The 19,611-nt window shown below is 35.7% G+C and overlaps 2 protein-coding genes across 2 annotated transcripts in view; both read left to right on the top strand.

Moving 5' to 3' along the window:
- Positions 1-6,804, top strand: part of LOC141435139 (ubiquitin-conjugating enzyme E2 R1) — a 35,981-nt gene extending 29,177 nt beyond the window's left edge. Inside the window, exon 6 of the mRNA XM_074097720.1 lies at positions 1,541-6,804. Coding sequence (XP_073953821.1) covers positions 1,541-1,648 — 108 coding nt within the window. The 3' untranslated portion in view covers positions 1,649-6,804. The remainder of the gene's footprint in view (positions 1-1,540) is intronic.
- A 3,778-nt stretch (positions 6,805-10,582) lies between these two features.
- Positions 10,583-17,954, top strand: LOC141435138 (maspardin-like). The gene is made up of 5 exons (XM_074097719.1): positions 10,583-10,952; positions 11,026-11,266; positions 12,200-12,429; positions 14,297-14,545; positions 15,629-17,954. The coding sequence occupies exons 1-5, from the start codon at positions 10,854-10,856 to the stop codon at positions 15,770-15,772; spliced, it is 963 nt and encodes a 320-aa protein (XP_073953820.1). The 5' UTR covers positions 10,583-10,853; the 3' UTR covers positions 15,773-17,954.
- Positions 17,955-19,611: the final 1,657 nt, after the last annotated feature.

The following is a 19,611-nucleotide window of genomic DNA, read 5'->3' as shown; positions in this document are numbered from 1 at the left end:
AGAATAAATTTAGAGCATCCTTCTTTTTATTGTAAGAAAAAACCTGCGGAGTGTAATTAGTTGTAAAAAAGGCATTTATCTCAAAACTTTACACTCCATAATAAAGATATTGCATCAACTTTTATACTTTAATTAGATTGAGAATGCCAACGAAAATTTGATGCAGTTTATTGTTTACGTTACGAGTATACCTTTCAGTGTATACTGTACCTACGTACGTTATAGGTACCTAGGTATTAATTAAATCTCTGAACTAACCTAACAAATTTTTTAACATTCTAAGGGGCTGTTTCACCATCCATTGATTAGTGTTAACTGGCGGTTAGGTGTGATGCCATCTCTATTTGTTTTGTTCGAATAGACGGAGACTGCATCACATTTAACCGTCGGTTAACACTAATCAATGGATGGTGAAACAGCCCCTAAGAAGAATGTCGTTTCAATAGCAACGAAGAGATATCGTACGAAATTCAAACATCTCTTATAATCAATATGTAAACTATTCTGAATCTTGAAGCAAATTGAATAAAGTTCATTTATTTAGTATCTAATTCGGATTATAAGCTCTTTTTGTATAGTAGGTATTGCATTATCTTTAATGTTGTAGCAAAGTTCGTGTCAACTTGGAATAAAAATGGTGCGTAGTTATTTTATCTGTAGATAGATGGGGAAACCAAAAAACCAAAGTAGTGTTAAAATTAATTAACGATTTACCGTATTTATATTTTTATCTTATAACGAATGGAGGAAAGTAATGTTACGGGCACCAGAAAAAAAACTGGTAGAAAAAATAATTTAGCTTGAAACTTTTTCTGATGACAAAATTACCTTGCTCCTTAAATTAATTTATGAATCAAAAGTTCAGAGTGCAGGGTTGTCATTGGAGAATATCGTAACATAGGAAAATCTACAAATATATCTGTATAGTACGGAACAGGGTTAGCTTTTGAATATCGGGGGTCTCGTGTTTTCAACCCCCGACGCTAAAAGAGGGGGTGTTATATTATAGTTTTGACACCAATATCTGACTTTCTGTGGCATCGTAACTCTCAAACAGATGGACCAATTTCGATGCATTTTGTTACTTTAACCTTAACCAGGCAATGTACGATCAAGGATTTTAATTCATGAGCCACCACGGAATTTGTTCAAAGGAAAGTCATTATGATTTTCCTTGTTAATTAATGCGATGTCACTATGACGTTTACTGTCAAATGGTTCCGTGGTGGGTCAGGGATTAAAGACCTTGACCGTACTTTATAAGACTAAATACTTACATCAGATTAGATTTTTATTACAAGCTTTTATTTAACTTGCAATGTATGTATGATGTAATAAATAATACTACCCTCAAAATACCCTCGTTGCCTGGTTTAATGGTTAAAGCTAGTTTCCTTGCGGTGGCTCTTAGCTATGTTGAATTAAAATCGGTTCTGCCATTTTTGGAATATTGAACTTTGAAAAGGCCACCATCGGATGTTTTCAACTTTTCCAAGTTGGTTGTGTTGTATTGTATTTGACCACCGGTTTCTCTTTTCAGCTGGACATGACAGATTTCTACGACGACGACTACGACGATCTCGACACCAGCGACGAGGAGCTAGAAGCAGGCGACGATGGCGACGACAGCGGCAACGGCGAGTCGTGAGGCGCGCCGCGGCCCATGGCCAGCCGCAACGGACGGACCACTAGACATATTTAAACTGTATAATTACTGTTCTAAACTTTCCTGATTTTCACTCAAAGCTAAAATACCACAAACAGGACTTATAAAAATGACTATGTGCGGGTAGTTCGAAGGACTCGCGCTGCTAGGCAAACTTGACACCCTACACTGTAGTCTGGTGACCACGGCCACTGTAATGTGGTCGAAACTTCGAGGTAAATATTACTCGTGTTTTGCGTGATAAGTCCTGTGGTGTTTTAGCTATGTATATTAACTGTCAAGGACGTAGCCGGGGTTTTGGCTAGGGAAAGCCAACAATATACTTGGCGTGCATTGGATCGATTCCGGGTACCCACACCCCGCTCGACTGCCTACTCAGTGCACACCATAGCACATTGCCCATGTAATTTCTCTACCTCGTATCTACCCGAATTATAATAAACAACAAATCAACACTATCATACTTAACATAAAGATAAAGAAGAACAAGAAAGAAGCAATTTATGTGGCCAAATACGAGGTTGAGAAAGTAAGCGGTCGATATACCTAAGGTACTTGCCACGAGCTTAGACAGGCTGAATATAGCTACGTCTACGTACCCCTCCCCGTACCTCGCTATGCCCTTGCTTAATATTCGACGCGACTGTAATCACCATTTTTCAATTTACTGAATCAGACATTACTTTCCGTAGGTCCATCAGTGAGCTAAAATAATTACTGTGCTTACCAATAAGTCTAACAACTGGTAGCATGGTGAACGGTTGTGTTGCTCTCAAGATGAGCTCTGTTTGAGTTCGAAACGCGTCAGTGTAGTGGTAATAGTTGGTTTTATGTGATTTGTGTGTATTCTTACAGTGTGGAAGGTGAGGTAGTAAATAAACACACATTTCATTTCTTGCATAAACGTAGCTATCATAAGGTGTCGAGTGAGCAAAGTAATTGTTTTGGTTCACCATTTTTTGTCCATGGTATATGGAGCTAGATAGGTAGAAATGGTGAGTGCGAACGCGTAGGATTATGGCCTCGAAACTTGTATCCAATTCTGTTAAGTCAACAATGATTTAAAATTTCACCTTTTGGCTCTCAAATCACATTTACATTTTAATTTAATCGCCATCAGTGGGTGCCAGTGTTCCCTGAATGCTGCAATCTGGCCAATAAATGGATATTTACTAAGCAAGCGTCCATCTTAGACTAGTGCCCGCCCGCTCTACTTACCACAAAAGTTATAAGAGCTACAAAAAAGACATAAACTTTCTTATACAAAAAAATTACAATTATGTGGAACTCTAACACTTGTAACTTTTGTGGATTAGGGAGCAGACCTCCGCATAACATCAGGCGGGATTTTTGCCACATGCAAGCCTATATACATAAAAAATTGTTTACTGTAAGTACAGTCGACCGACTGGATTCCAAGGCCGCTTTAGGACCTTGTCATCGTGATATTTACGCCATTCGATAAGCATTGTTTTAAACTAATAAAATTATTGACGTAGATGAGATTCCACAGTGACTCAAGGACTCATAAATAACTTACATACGCATGTTAGGTCGCTGTTGCACTGAATTTTTTGTCTTATTTATAGGACAACTTACAGTGTAACTGCCAATTAAACTAATTATGTATAAATCCTTGCATTAGTTTGTTTTATTTCACCAAAAAATATATTGTGACAAAATGTGAAATTTTAGGTTAATAACTTGAGAAAAGTTTAGATAAACCAAGCTAAACAAACTTTATTAACTGCTGGCTTTACACTATAAATCCGGGAAACTGTAAAGCAACATACCTCAGCGATTTCCGGTCAAATTTAAGAATGATTATATGTAACAATCCGAAGGAACTTTTCGTTTTATCATTTTTGTTAAGAAACTTCACAACAGCTTTTGAGAAGCTTACCTTAGGGCCAGTACAGACGGACTGCAGTCCAGCACATTTCAATTGCAGTCAGAGTGCAGTTGTGCCGACTGCAAGCGAACTGCAACGAAAAATGTATGGGCAGTCGGAAGTTGCGGTTACGTTGCATTGCAGTTGGAATGCAGTACTGACCCTTAGCAATTTTCAAAGGAAATAGCTATCCGAAGCGATCCAATGTAGTTATTTTTGGCTTCCTGACCTTCATTTCTTTTATTAACATTTCGAAAAAAGAACACAATGAAAACCTATATTTTATTGGTACTAATTTCTTTCGACATCACTATACAGCTTGCTGATAAATTACTAAAGTTTTTTTTTTTAATTTTGACACCATTTAAGAAACCATCATACCTACGTTATTAATTTCTGTTAGAAATATTTGATTATAGCAGATAATTCTACCAATATACGTATAGTATCATCATCATCATCATCATCCCCAGCCTATATACGTCCCACTGCTGGGCACAGGCCTCCTCTCAGAATGAGAGGGCTACGTATAGTATAGTACTTCCATATTGCCAGTAGTTATTCAGTCAAGAGGAATTAGCTCACCGCAAGAAGATTTTGGCAAAGCCAGTACTGATAATCAATTGACGAGTAACTCACGTCTCTTAAACTAACGTATTCCTTAACACTACATAGGTATATGAGGTATGATATAAGTATATAGGTATTCACGATCCTGCCTTACAAAACATACCAAATAGAAATCTAACTCCGGTGTGAATGTACTGTTCTAAAACGTACTTATTTATTTCGGTATGACATTGCACTACGCGTAAAAATAGATACGTTCTCATGATTTAAATTAGACCGCAGATGCATTACTCTTATCTTGAAAGTGGTAGAATTAAATTGTTATTTTTCGAATTTATTCCAACAAACTCACGAAATATTAATTCGGTAAAATGGCACGTGTCGGTCAGCTTTTACATTAGTATTTCATTTGGCGTTTACGGCGTAAATCATTTGCGCAACGCGATTTACTCCGCTCAAGTCACAGGACTTTGCACTAGTTCCAATTGCGTTTGATGAGCTCGTGCGTTGCGTCCAACACTGAACAATAACCTCATTGCCAATCTTCTCCGATACATTTGATTGTGACGATTTAAGCGACTATCCTCTTACTTACACTTCGTCTTGCCTTACTCATGGTCATGATATGATGTGACTTTTTGAGAAGTTAATCCTTTTTAGATGCAAATAAACTTGCCTGAATTTGCGATAGAAAATCTGACCTCGCTTAACAACTAAAATTACTCTGGAATCTTGCCTACCAATCTAAATTCACTCTTTTTCTAACACATTAGTAGAAAATTTATTATAAAATTATATGTACTTTCTCAAAATTCGTTACTAAATTACAGTTGGAAGATGTATCTTTATAAAAAGTTAAAAACATCTTATTTTGAAGGTCTTCGTATATGTACTGAAAGTAAGACAGCTAACAAATGTTTCTATGCCTTGTAGACTATTAGTAAATATTTACATGTGCAACGCATCATACGATTTATCTTGGTATTTGTTTGCATTTATTTCGATGGATCAGTGTCACTGTCTATATCTGTTAGAAATAGATACCACACGCTTCAAGAAATTTTAACTGACTAGGTATGGTTGACAAAAATGGTAAATATACTTGGTCTAGTTTACTTAATTCAGGGCCCTTGAAAATGGGGGGGGCTTCTATTCTAGCGGGCCCGGTACCAGTCCGCCGCTCTACCTACCTGATAACAGAATTGTCTATGATCATTTTAAAATTCGATCATTTGTTTTTTACGTTGTAAGTACATAGACAACACTATATAAGTGGCGATTGCTTTACAACTTAAGCTAAAGGAGTAGTTTGTGTTTCGATGTATTAGTAGGACTAGAGGGGAGGGCACCGTGAACTAGAAAACTTTCGAAGGAAAGGAAAAGCATGAGCCTGATGTTTATGCTTTACATTTTAATGGCAGTAGTTGACAGACAGAGGCTGGACAAGCCGCAAAATTATCAATGAATGTAACAATTTGGCTGCTTAATGAGCGAATAATAAACAGAATTACTTCATATTACAATGCAGCCATGTTTACCATATTAACCTTTATTTACTAGACTAAAACACTATGCAGTTAAAAGGTTAAGAAATGTATTTTAGAAAAATGTTTTAGTTGTCCGTGTCGCTTGCCTGAACTAGATAGATTATCTTTTAATTATAAAGAGAAGAGAATGATTAAAAGGAACTCTTGTTTTTGTATACATAATGGCAACAATGTTCCCCACTGCAACTATTCAAATAGACAATATATATTATTTCTATAGAAACCACCACCAATACTTCTATTCAAAACATATTTGCCTATTTGAGTTACGTATCTCTTAATATTAGTTAGGTTATTTAAGATTTATTCAATTAGTAGCGAATTTTTCAAATGTCACTTATTTTTTATTTAATATTACTGTATTTGTCATCACATTTTGCTTACGAGTTATCTTGAGTACTAGGATACCGATTTTCGGTGCCACCGACGTCTATTGTGAGCGATTCTACCATTCTGTACTTCAGAATCGAGACAGATGTCGAAGACCACGAAAATTGGGGTCGTGATTTATATTGAGCATCTCATTTTGGCTTTATTATAACGTTTATTTTAAGTGGTATTCATGAATGGATGAACCACTGCGCTATGTTAGACAAATTAAAAGTAAAATTGTACAGAGATTTATAGTGAGTATGCTCAACATTATAATAATACTAAAGAAATACCGTGAGTAACTTAGTTTAATAAATTTACTGGCTATCGTACTAAACCTAGCCTGATTACAATAAAATGCCTACTTATAAAATAATTAATTGATAAACGAAATTATTTGTAACTTGTAATGTACATTGTAAGTAAAAATGAATCTTAATGGTTAGTGTGCACTAAGTTAGGATTTATTTGTTCTACTGATAAAAGAATTCTTACTTACAAACAAATTTATTAAATCCCTTGTAAAAAAACATGTTATTAAATTCTAAATGCTTTCAGTCTTAGCTAATAACAGCAATAACCCTCCTTCTGGGGGCGTCAGTTAATAAAACATTTGTTAACCTAACCTAAATGATTCGTCCAGAATTTTTAAACGTAAGTTATAGATAAGTGGTTTGGCAAATCATTGTAGGTAAATTACACGAGAATGTTAATTAATAATAGAATTATAATAAACTACAAGAAGCGTTTGGATGCGATCTTTTGTTTTATTTGTGTATGATTAGCTAATGAAATGACGATGTCGATATTCCTCAAGTTATTCAATCTAACTAGACAATAAACAAATGAGTTTGTTGATACCCCAACCACCTGTTAAAAAACTCCCGGCGTTGTCATTTCAAGGTTTGATGTCTACAAAATAACCAATGAGGGGTTTTCACAGAGGCGAAATATCGCTAGACGGCGTTATTATAGTATCATCAGTGGGTTGAAACTCCATACAAAAAATCTAATGTATGGAGCTAGTGACTTTTTTGTACCAACCTCTCCAAAATAACTTATTGGTTGCCATATTTATGAAATGATCTGTGTTTAGAAGATTTCACTTAAATTATAATATTTGCAATTCTTCACATTTTAAGCTGTGAAAAAAAAAATAAGCAGAAAAAAATATTACTAAGATAAATAATACAATATAAAAATAATTCTGACTGGATATCCTTTTTTATTTAAGTAAATGAAAAAAATGTAGTTCTATTTTTCAATTTTATATGGCAGCCCACAAACCTTCATCTGCTGCGTGGGAACGGACGCCTTCGCGAGATTTTGTGTTTACTGTTTGAATTTTCGTGTATTTTGGTGTTTTGTTTTGTTAATAGCGTTGAGTTTGAGATTATTTCTCCTCCGCATTAACTTTTCTTTCACTAAAGTGCATTTATTCGAGACAGGACTCTAGTTTTTACCGTTATTTTCACGGCTGTCCTTTACTAAGAAACCATTCAACATGAGGAGATGCGAAATTTGTGGTATTCAAGAAAAACATTGTGAAAACAAAATGTTCTTTGCTAGATTTCCTCTAAGTGAACATGTGTAAGTAAAGTTACTGATAAATCTGATAATAGGTGTTGAGGTTATATTTGGCTGGCCGACGTCAATTCGTATTATATAGTATCACGACAATTAAATTTTATTTCAGTTGTAAGCAGTGGGTGAAAGTAGTTGGCAACGAGATTTCACAAAATCGAAAACCCGGCTGAAGAAGAAAGCCATACCAAAATTGGGACTTCCCATGCCACCTCTTTCTGAAGAAATTCTTGAAGGGTTTCCCCTAAAGATGGCAAGAACAGCCAAGGTAAACACTTTATTTTATTTTCAATTTATCTCTATTGCAACTTGACTTACTGCATCTTATAATAATAATAATAAAATAATAAAAGATATTGATTTAATAGTTTGTTTACAAATTCTACATAGGTACATAACAAATAATAAGTACAATCAAACTATCAAAAGGGAAAGCGACTCAGCTTATGCCTGCACCTTGCAGAACAAAGTCCCTTGGCTAACAGGCGCTGTTTTTCAGTCGCCCCCATAAACCATAACCCTAATAAATACCATCAATACACATGCACATATTTTTTTACATACAATATATGTTATAAATTAATTTGCTTCGTCATCAATAATAATGCTAGGTATTTTGAGTGTATAGTATAGTTGCCGGTCAGAGCATTAGTAATAGACAGAAAAATTGGCTATACACACTAATTATATTTCACCTGTATAAGTTAGTGGAAGCTTCTGGCTAAATTAAACTTTGTTTCAGGTTCAGCTTTGGAGTTGCCCAGTGTGGAATATTTACATGCACAGCCTTCTACAAGTGGTGCGCAGTGTAAAACTGACAATACAACAGGTAAGCTATCACTGATAAAAATCTATACCTTATAGCATAATTTAGAATTTTAGAGTTGATCTGATGATAAAGCTAGCGGGTGACCATAGGAACACTGTGATAAACAACACAACTGCATCGAGTTTGGACTCGTTTGTCGTCTTGACGAGTACTTTGGTAACCAGGGGCATATAGTACAGTCAGCAAAAAAAAATACTTATATTAGAAGAATTTTCAGAAAAACTTTTATTGAACTGTTTACGGAACCTTTCATGTACGAGTCCAACTCGCACTTGATCATTTTTTCTGTATTGTCTGTGTTTATGGTACACTTCATGTAATAACACTCCTCTTTTTGCGTTAGGGGTTAAAAATAGGTTGAGCTGCTTAGTAGTTAGAGGAGATAGAAATGGATATGCATACATACAGGTCAAAATATAATCCTCCTTTTGGGCTTCACCAGAATCGGGTAAAAACTACAGAATTAATTTCATTACATTTGGCATGGCAAGTAGATTGTTTATCAGAGGTATACAAAATTATGTATTGTCAACTAACTCCAAGATCACCTTCATTTCATTTCATTCATTTGACAAGTAAAGACATATTTGACAATAAGGCAAGAAATTGTAAGAAAGTTGTCTAGGTAAACATAGGTCATTGACCTGCAATATGACAAAAATTGGATTGTGCGTACCAATTTTATTTTATCTTGCATTAGTTAGTGTAAGCTACTGGCTAAATTTAACTTTGTTTCAGGTTCAGCTTTGGAGTTGCCCAGTGTGGAATATTTACATGCACAGCCTTCCACAAGTGCTGTGCAGTGCAAAACGGACAATACAATACTACAATACAATACTTGTGTAACGTGAAACTGTATTTACCTATGTAAAGAAAAACAGATCCATGACATGAAAATAAATTATTATTAAGAAAAACAACTTTTTTTTTCTTTAATTCGATCATTTAATTAATAAAAAGCGCACCACTACGTGCCGTTTTTTGACAATATATCGATAAAAAAGCACAACACTATGCTGTTACAATATCGATAATATCGACTGTTCCTAACAACACTACTTGTCAATCTGACTTTTTCGGCCCTGTTTAGTCTGTGCAGTTCGTTTCTTGATATTGGCACAAAAAAGACACTGAATTCATACTACAATCGTGGTATTGTTTTTGTATGAGAGTTCCGACTCTTAAAACGTAGTGATTATATACTCTTTGAGTATCATGAGGTCCATTTGACGCTTAGATTTGACGTTTGGTTGTGTGCGATTGACTCAGTTTTTTTAACCAATCGCGAGCAAACGTCTAACTGACCTCACGATGCTAACGCCATCTAGCGATGTTTCGCCTCATTGAAAGCCCTCATTGATTTTAAATGAAATCTAGCTAAGAACTACCGCAAGGAAATTCGCTTTCACGTAAAAAATCGAAATCAAAATCGGGCCACCCGTTTGAGAGCTACGATTGCCACAGACAGACATTGGCATCAAGCTTATAGCACCTCTCTTTCGTCGGACGGCGTTAAAAAGGATCCCGTCCAATGATATCGCCTAGCCCAGTAGGTAGTGTTCAAATTTGTACCCGGGGCGTCGCAACTCATAGGTCCCAACTCGCGTGTCTATGACTAATATGCTTTAGTTTTATAAGGGCGTTTAGAAATTATAACAACCTTATTAAAGGAGTCAGTCGCACACAATATTGAAAAGCAGCAAAATAAGTTTTGTTAAAAAAATATTTTTTAATACAAGCTTTATTTGCTGACTGTACTTGCATTGTCATCTAAACTACATATCCGTACCGTACATACCAAATTTCAAGTCGGAGTCGGTACCATTAACCACTGAGGAGTTCCCTCCTGCGGAGACGATCCTGGCAGAACCACCAAGCTGTCAGTACCAGATTATTGTATTGTCACATTTGTCACCAAATTTACATAAGTATACCAAATTTCAAGTCGATCGGGGGGTAATCTGTGATCGGACCACATACTATCGGGCTACTACGAAACTCGAAGTTCGTGTCGTGCGATCTCTCTGACACATACTATTTAATACGAGAGCGAGAGGGACGGTACGATACGATATGTTATATCTCCATCAATAAATGTGTGCCCTAGTCTGTGCTCCTATCTGTCAATGTCAGTCACACTCGCTGTCAAAAATAATTCCATTGATCCATTCCATCCATTCAAAGATTCCATTCCTTATTTCCTTTTGCAGTTTGCTTGCATTGCATTCCTTACACCACTTAGTTTGCAATTAGTTTCCCTATATATACTGTAGTCTTTGATTAGTTTGTTTTTGAACGGTTTGTCCTTGCCTGGTCAGGTTTATTTACGTTTCCCAGATTTATTTAACTGCTTGGTTCTAGTTTTGTTTTAAATATATTTTCTATTGTGAAACAATGAGCTGTGTAAGTGATTTATCACAATCATATGAATACTTGAGCTTTCGAAGTAGCATCCCATTGAGAAAAATTGTGGTGGATTCTGATGGCTGTAAGGTAAGACTTTTGCGCAATTTTAAAGTTTCTTTCCCTGTTAGTGAGTAGACTGACAATTTGTTTGTTTACTTAGGCATGGAAAATATTCGATTCTGGTCCGAGATCGGTAGCGTGTCCTTTGATTTGTTTGCCTCCGGTATCTGGGACAGCAGACACTTTCTTCAAGCAAGTTATGGGTCTCTCTTCACGGGGAGTCCGTGTGATAGCGGTGGAACCCCCGCCATACTGGAATATAAAAGAATGGTGCGACGGATTCAAACGCCTAATGGATTACCTTGAGCTTGATAAAGTACATATCTTTGGAGCATCATTAGGTGAGCTTTTAATTCATAATCTCAGAGATTTCAAAACTTATTACTAGAATAGAATTAACAAAACTGTCTTCAAAAACGCAAATATTTGTTCAGATAACAAGAATTAAATTGAATGAATCAAGGTCAATTGTGAAAGCTTTGGTAAAATGCTGCCAAGTTGGTACAATGCAATGTTAAACCCTTAAACCAGGGGTCTTCAAACTTTTTGACTCAAGGGCCACACTGCACTTAATGTAAATTCAGTCATAGGGGTAATACATTAGTTAAGTAGACTGAGTCCGAGATATGAGTAACATATAACGTTTTCTTTCCGCGGGCCGCACTTGCCCGCAGTCCGTAGTTTGGTGACCCCTGCTTTAAACCAACAGCAATGGACAAACATTTTAATTTAATAAATCTAAATAATTTAATATCAGGTGATCTTGTCTTTACAATTTACCATCTTATTTTGACAGACATTATAAACACCAAAACCACTTTGATAACCTCATCAAAGTTTTTTTAAACTGAACAGTCTTCTCATGTGTGTTATGTGTCTTTGACAGATGAGGCACACCAATGTGCCGCATATACTTTCAGGTGTGCCTTGATTGCCGCAAAGTATGTTGCATTGAAATTTTAATGAGAAAATAGTACAAAAACAACTGACGCGTGGAGTGTGCAATTCAAGTTGTCAATTTGTTATGTATGATAACGGAGCAGAGGAAATGGCAGGGCAGGTGGAACCTTCTATGTGCCAGTCCTACTCGCATTTAGCAATTTTTTCTGGTGTGCCGTGAAACTTTCATGAACGAAAAGTGTGCTGTTAAAACCAAAAGGTTGAAAAAGCCTGGTCTATGGCATCATTGGCAAAATATACCTTGCTATCTTTCATTGAAGTGATATGTCGGTGAAGCATCACATCACAGATATATCAAATTGTTTTTTTTACAGGTGGATTCCTTGCGCAGAAATTAGCTGAGCTAACATTGAACTGTCCTCGAGTTGCATCCCTAATTTTATGCAACGCATTTGCAGACACTTGCGTGTTTGAATTCAAGGATTCATCTGCTCTGTTCTGGCTGCTCCCCTCCTTAGTACTAAAGAAGATGTTGATGGGCAACTTCACTGTTGAAAAAGCTGACAAGAGGATTGTTGAAGCTGCTGATTTCATGGCAGAAAGAGTAAGTGATGACTTCTTGTTATGACAGTTAGGAAGAATCAAACGATACCTCATATGTTTAAGTCTGTCCAGCGGTTTAGCCTGCTGAGATGAAGAAATGTATAGAAATGGGCCGAACATGGGTTGCACCAAATACAAATGTTTGGTAAACTTTTTACCAAACCAAATATTTGGCTGTATATTTGCATCATAATTGATTCCTAAATAGAAATTAGAAATATGATTCATTTTTGTTGAAATGTTTAATCATGCAACTCTTGATTAAAACAAAAAAATTGCTTAATTTCTCACAGTAAGGACCTCAATGATTATATTAACATATCATTTTATTATAAAAATCACTGTAGCTAAAACTCAAAACAGTTACATACTTATATTTTGTTTTTAATTAATAACCATCTTTTTTATCTGCTGATATTGAAAATAAACCTACATGCAGTGTCAACAAAAACAAAGCCTCGCTGTACCTCATAAAAATTACACATTCAACACTCATCTCATACATGGATACAGTCAAAAGAAGAGTACCACTTTGCCGAACATTCGGTGATTTAGCCGAATATTCGGCCGAATATGAATATTCGGTAAACCTGCCAAATATGCCGAATACCAAATATAAAACGAACATTCGGCCCATCCCTAGAAATATACATACATACAGTTGAAAAAACTGATTCAGATTCAGAGGGAAACCTTTTAATAATCAATTTCACTATGATTTCCTTGACAAAAAATGGGATATCAACATGAATCAGTCACATACATAAGTACATAAAGGTCAAAAACATAACCCTCCTCGGCAGTTCGATAAAAGCTTTGTCTTGCCGCTTTATTATACATAATTGATATGTAAACTTAATATTTATTATAAAATTTAAATATACAGATCTTTTTGTGTACTAGAGATAAATTCATTAAACAGTGGATAGTTATGATACTTGGAATAATGAATCTACAATCTTATTAGTTTACAAACCAATTGGAGACAAATTTTAAATGATATTAATGACAATCACATTATATTGACAAATAAAGTATTTGTTTTATTATTATCTGTATAAATAACATAATAAGTAGATAAAATATATTTTGCAGGTTTTAGTGTAAAATAACTGAAACATTTTTTTTTCACCTATTTTAATTATGTGTCAAAATTACTACTTTTTATTTAGGATGTTAATGATGGTGTTAAATTTTTAGGTAGTGCAAGTTAGTTTCGTTTCTTTTTCAATTTATAAGTTCAATATAATAAGTCTTCTTATATATAAATAAAAATGAATCGTAAAATGTGTTGCTAAACCAAAATTCGGCGACGACTGGTCTGATTTCGGTAATTCTTTTTTTTGCTGTGTTTGTTCCTATCAGGAGAAGGTTTTTATGGAAGAAAATACAGAAAAAATACAATGTGGGTGAAGCCGCGGGCAACAGCTAGTAATAAATATACCTAAATATCATGGGACACCTGACACCAATTGACCTAGGCCCAAACTAAGCAAAGCTTGTACTATGGATACTAACTAGGCAACGGATAAACATACTTTTATAGATAAATACATACTTAACTAAATACACATTAAAAATCCAACACCCGAGAACAAACATTCGTATTATTCATACAAATATAGGCTCCGGCCAGGAATAAAACCCAGGACCACAAGCTTCGTAGTCAGGTTCTCTAACCACTTGGCCAACCGGTCATCAAATGTTGGATATTTGTCTGATGAAGATGAAGTATCGAAACTTAAGAACCTACCACCTTACCTTACCTTACTTAAGAAACTATCACCGACTTATGCACAATACAATAAAAAAATATGATGGGTCAATTGACCAATCAGAACTACAAACTGTTACCCTTGAACTTCCAGCTGGACTCGCTCAACCAAGCCGAACTAGCATCAAGACTGACTCTCAACTGTACTCCGAGCTTTATGCTGCCACAACTCCTCAGCGAGCTACCAATCACAATCATGGACGTCTGGGATGACTGCGCCCTAAACTCCCGAGTTCGCGAAGACCTGTACAAGTCCTACCCTCATGCAAAACTAGCGCATTTGAAGAGTGGCGGCAACTTCCCTTACTTGAGCAGAAGCGATGAAGTTAATTTGCACATTTTAGTATGTTTTTTTGTTTATTTGTTAGGGTTCCATATTCACATTAAAAAAGTTTTCCATACAAAACGCCATGAATACAATACAAGTAATAGGCAGTAGATTGACTAGGCCGTATTCTTGAAATTTATACCTACGGCTGGGCGGAGCGCTAGGATTGGCGTCTACAAAAAGTAGAACAGACGTGTGTAGATTTTTATTGTATGTGTGTAGTTTTAGGCGTAGGGATGAAACATATGTTAATTTTATGATTATTTATTAAATTATAAGTTGGTAATAGAAAAAAAACGCGTCTATTGCAGCAAGTTCGAAACGACTTGTAGTTATTATTAAATTTTATAGTACCTAGTTAGTACCAAGCGCTATAGCGTACGTTACGGAATCGAAACCGCGGTGAATAGAGCGGGCGCCACAGCACTCGACCAACGACCGGACTGCGCGGCGCGCGGCGTGGCACTGCGTAGACACCAATCATTGGTTAGCGACCGTCTAAATGTTTCTTGGCTGTGTGCGTGCGTCGATTCGGGTGCTAGTATGAAGTCGAACTACTGCGTATTACTTGTATTGTGCCATGGAATCAATATTTAAAACCTATTGGGTACTTCCAGTTGTCCGAGAAACGTGAAATTTGCTATGAATGTAGCTCTTATAGCACAACCATAAAGGTCTTGTTTGTCTATCTATCTATGTCCGTAACCAATGTAGTGTCCCCACACAGCGATATTTTGCTTAGAAGTGGCTCTGCTAACAATGAGTTTTCATAGATACGGCCGTCCAAGTTCATAGCGTTCATAGAACCCTCTGTGCGCGAGTCTGACTCGCAATTTGCCTAATTTTTAATAACCTCCCAAGCTGTGTCATGTCATACCTATATATGATACCAGTTTAACATCAATATGTCAATTAATCTAAAATTTGGTACAAAATTAATAATTATTGCGACGGTGACCTAGGAGGGATTTTTTATTTATAGGTTAGGCTAGGTTATATATATTTTTTGTACATAGTCATATTTTTAAATGTTTAATTTATTGTGTTTTATTGCTTTTTGTTATAAATAAATATATTCCTATAATTATTTATTTCCAGATTCATCTTCGACAGTTCGATGAAACGGAACTCTCAGCATCTTATGTAAGTCTCCACAAAATGCCGACGCCCACCGAAATACAGCCAGAAGTCGGTACTGTCAGTTACTTTAATCATCGCGGCAGATTCGTTAAAATGTCATAAAGTTTTACTAAACAATGAGGAACACGTGCCCTAGAACTCTTAAGAGCGGTTACGCACTACAACTATCTTAATCCATGAAAATATGGACCGGAGTAGTCGTAGAACTATTTTTGTATGGTGAAATCGGATGACGAAAATTGTATCTAGTACGTAAACTACCAAACAAATAGTTCTAGAACTGCTCCAGACAATATTTTCACGGATTCAGATCGGACAAACCGCTCTAAGCCCGTTCTATGCCCTTTTGTTCGCACCCCTTTGTTGTTGTTGTGTTGCTTGCATTTATAGCTGCGGGTGCGAACAACTGGGGATTTTATTCCCAGTTAAGGTAGACTTCCGAGTAGATCGGCTCCGGCGTCACTAACGCAGCGACAGTAACGCGGCGATAGAGCGATAGTATTATGCAGTACGGAAACGTATGAACTAACGGTTGAACGCAGTGTCACTTTCGCAGCCTCACTGTCGCCGCGACAGTGGCGCCGCGTCAGTATCGCCGAGCGATAGCGCCCGTGCCATGTTTGCGCAAGCACTGCCGCGCAATCGCTGGGATCGCACGTGGTTTTGTGGTTATTTTGCATGGAATAACAGCAAACTGACACCTGCGTCAGAGCCGCTGCGATACTGACGCAGCCAGCGGCTCTGACGCTGCGGCCGTTGCGATAGAGCCGTTTTAGTCGGAAGTCTACCTTTATTCCCTCAAATTGCCGCCGATGCTTACTACTGGGAAAGTAGTTGCAGATTACTGGATTTTTTCCCCACTTGCCTGCAGTACGAACAAAAGAGCACTCACTATACCCTCCCAAAGTCATAGTTAAAGGATAGGTCAAAATGAACATAGCGGTATAATTGACCAATCAGGATAAGATAACCATAAAGTTATTATAGGTACTTGTTGTGTTGAAGTTATGGGACCTAGTAATAAAATTAACTAATAATCACGAATTTAAAAATACTTGTAGATTGGAGCTTTGGTTACATTGTAATCAGAATTTATTAGAGCCATTAAAGTTGCATTAGTGATCAATATAGAAAACAATTACTGAGAAGAAATGTATCATTATCATATAAGCCATAGGACGTCAATTGTTGGACATAGGCTTCCCCCCCATAGACTCCAGTTGCCAGGCACCGAAGAAATGTATAGTACAAATTAAACCTTCAATCTTTCAAAATATGTTAATGATCAAAAAGATAGATTATTTAATATTATTATTACAGAACAGAAATTATTATTGAGATCAAAAAGGTAGATATTGATAGTTATTTAAGACTGCCAATTAAAAGCATTCTGTTGTCCTTTTTTGGAGTCAATTGATCCGCTATGTTCACAGAAATCCTTTTTTCGATCGAGTCCCCTAGTCAGGTAAAATGTCTTTCAAAGTTATTTGCCCCCTAACATTGTCTCAAATTGAATTGAGAACACTCAATAAATATAACTAAAGTCATATAAGTGGTTCCGTGTAATGTGTGCCTATACTATCTAGATTTAAGTTAAACTAATTTTAAGAAATGCATTAGTTATTTTATTATTAAGTAAGCAACTTTGTTAATGCAAATAGAGCTATCGCGCTGGAATGTATCATCGAGCTATTTCCTTGGTGTTACATTTCGGACTCTTAAATGTTGTTCCTAGGCGTACCTATATGCCACTCATATTATGTATTGCTCCACCTAATTCTTTCTGTTTTTTTTTTTTAGTTTTGTTACTGGAAATAATTATTATTACAGTCATTAAAGTAATTCTTTATAATCTAATGTTTTGAACTTAACGGTTTTCACTCATAAAATACTCATAATTAATACCACTTGTCACTTATCACGCCCTTATAATTTAAGCAAATAAAGATAGTCGAGATTATGTACCAGATGGTATCAATTATTAATTTTATTCCTTCTTTCTCCAAATCTCCAAAGCGTGATAGCTCTTTTTTGAGGTATTTATGACAATCTACTCGAACTAAGGATAAGAAGAATGTAATGCGTAACTGCAGTAAAGTAAGATGACTTCACGTATAATTATAGATCTTCATATGAATTTATATCTTTGTTATAGCAAGTTTATGGTTTGTGAATCAAAATATTTAATGGCTAGATGTACTTTTATACAAATGTTACAATTTATAGACTGTTCAATTGGCCGAGTGATATTGTTGACTTTAATTATACTTCTATAAAAATATAACGTAATTGTTTTAATTTCGCTAGATTCAACCACGGGATTCAACAGAGGCATCTAAGTAAAAGTAACATGGGTGCCTAACTGACTGACAATGCGTAGCCTAAACCACCGAAGTCTCTGGGCTTGAAATTTTCCAAATAATCCTTTATGGTCAGAGTTCCCGCGGGAATTTAGTGAACTCGGAATTTCAAATCAAATATCAGATCGTATGTTAACGCGAATGAAGTCGGGTAAAGGTTCGAACAAATTCGTTGTCTTCTTCAAGAATTGAGTCAACTCGTTTTCTGAAGGACTCTAAGAGTTCTATCAGTTGAATGGCGTCACAGAAAACAGATGTAATAAAAACAAGTAAACTATTAACGTAAATTTATTTAATAACAGGCGACTATATACTCTTACTAACTGCTAATTATTGCTACTATGGCAAGTTGGGTCTCATTTTCGGATAAATAAAAGATGGCCGATCATTATCCGAAACAAAAAAAACACCTTTACATACAAAAAAAAATAATTACGGCCGACAAGTGAAAATTTCATGAAAAAAATTTTTTTCCTGTAACGATATATCTCGAACGCATACCGATATTGGCAAAAAAAAAATGTGTCAAGAAAGTTACATTCATACAGATTCCAAAAATATAAGCTTTATTGGAACAATTTAATAAAAAATGCGATTAAAAAATATTATACACATCGCGGTAGTGGCATATTTAAAGAAATATTAGATTAATAACATCAATAAAGAGTACTTTTATAGGTTGCTAGGGTCATGTACAACTAAATACAGTCTATTTAGATAGAATAAAGCACAATGTAAATGTGATGCTTTTAAATTACAATAACTTTGTATGTACTATGTATACGAGTATATATGTGGGAATGAGGGTGGATTAATGTTAGAATGATTTGATGTAAACGAGCGACCGAATGACTGAAGACTAATGTGGAGTGAATGAGACGAGCGAATGAGTAAAGGAGTGCGAGTTACGATCGGGTGAGCCTACGTGCTAGTTGTCTTTTCTGTTTTCATTGTTTTTTTACGTATTCAGTAGTTTAATTTTTAATAAACTTTTTCTTATTTTATTTCGAAAAGTTTGTTTTCCTTCGCACGATCCCACATATATACAATCAAGTAAGTATGGTTCTATTTAAACTTATAACTGAGCTGAGCCTAATGACGATTGCAAGTAACATAAAGATTTGTTATTAAACAAACTTTTATATTTAAAATACTGTCTTATAAATGTTTTGTTTATTATGTACATTTTCCTCCGCAGTCGCACAATGCTTTTTAATTACCATAACTTTGTATGTACTATGTATACGAGTATATTTACAATCAAGTAAGTATGTTTCTATTTAAACTTATAACTGAGCTGAGCCTAATGAATGACGATTGCAAGTAACACAAAGATTTGTTATGAAACAAACTTTTATATTTAAAATACTATCTTATAAATACGTATATTGTTTATTATGTACATTTTCCCCCGCAGTCGCACAATTCCGTGCACTTAAGTTGCCGCTGGAAACACTTACACCTCAAACCACCGCAACTCTTTTTGCATCTGCATCGAATCATTTCCAAGCATGCACCGGCAGCTACTGGTTGGTAAGTCTGTCCAAGTAGGTCGCCAGCTGTCACCGGCTTTGGTCCATC

Source organism: Choristoneura fumiferana, chromosome 14, assembly GCF_025370935.1.
Source record: "Choristoneura fumiferana chromosome 14, NRCan_CFum_1, whole genome shotgun sequence".
Lineage (NCBI taxonomy): Eukaryota > Metazoa > Arthropoda > Insecta > Lepidoptera > Tortricidae > Choristoneura > Choristoneura fumiferana.
This window is presented reverse-complemented; position numbering and strand designations above follow the sequence as displayed.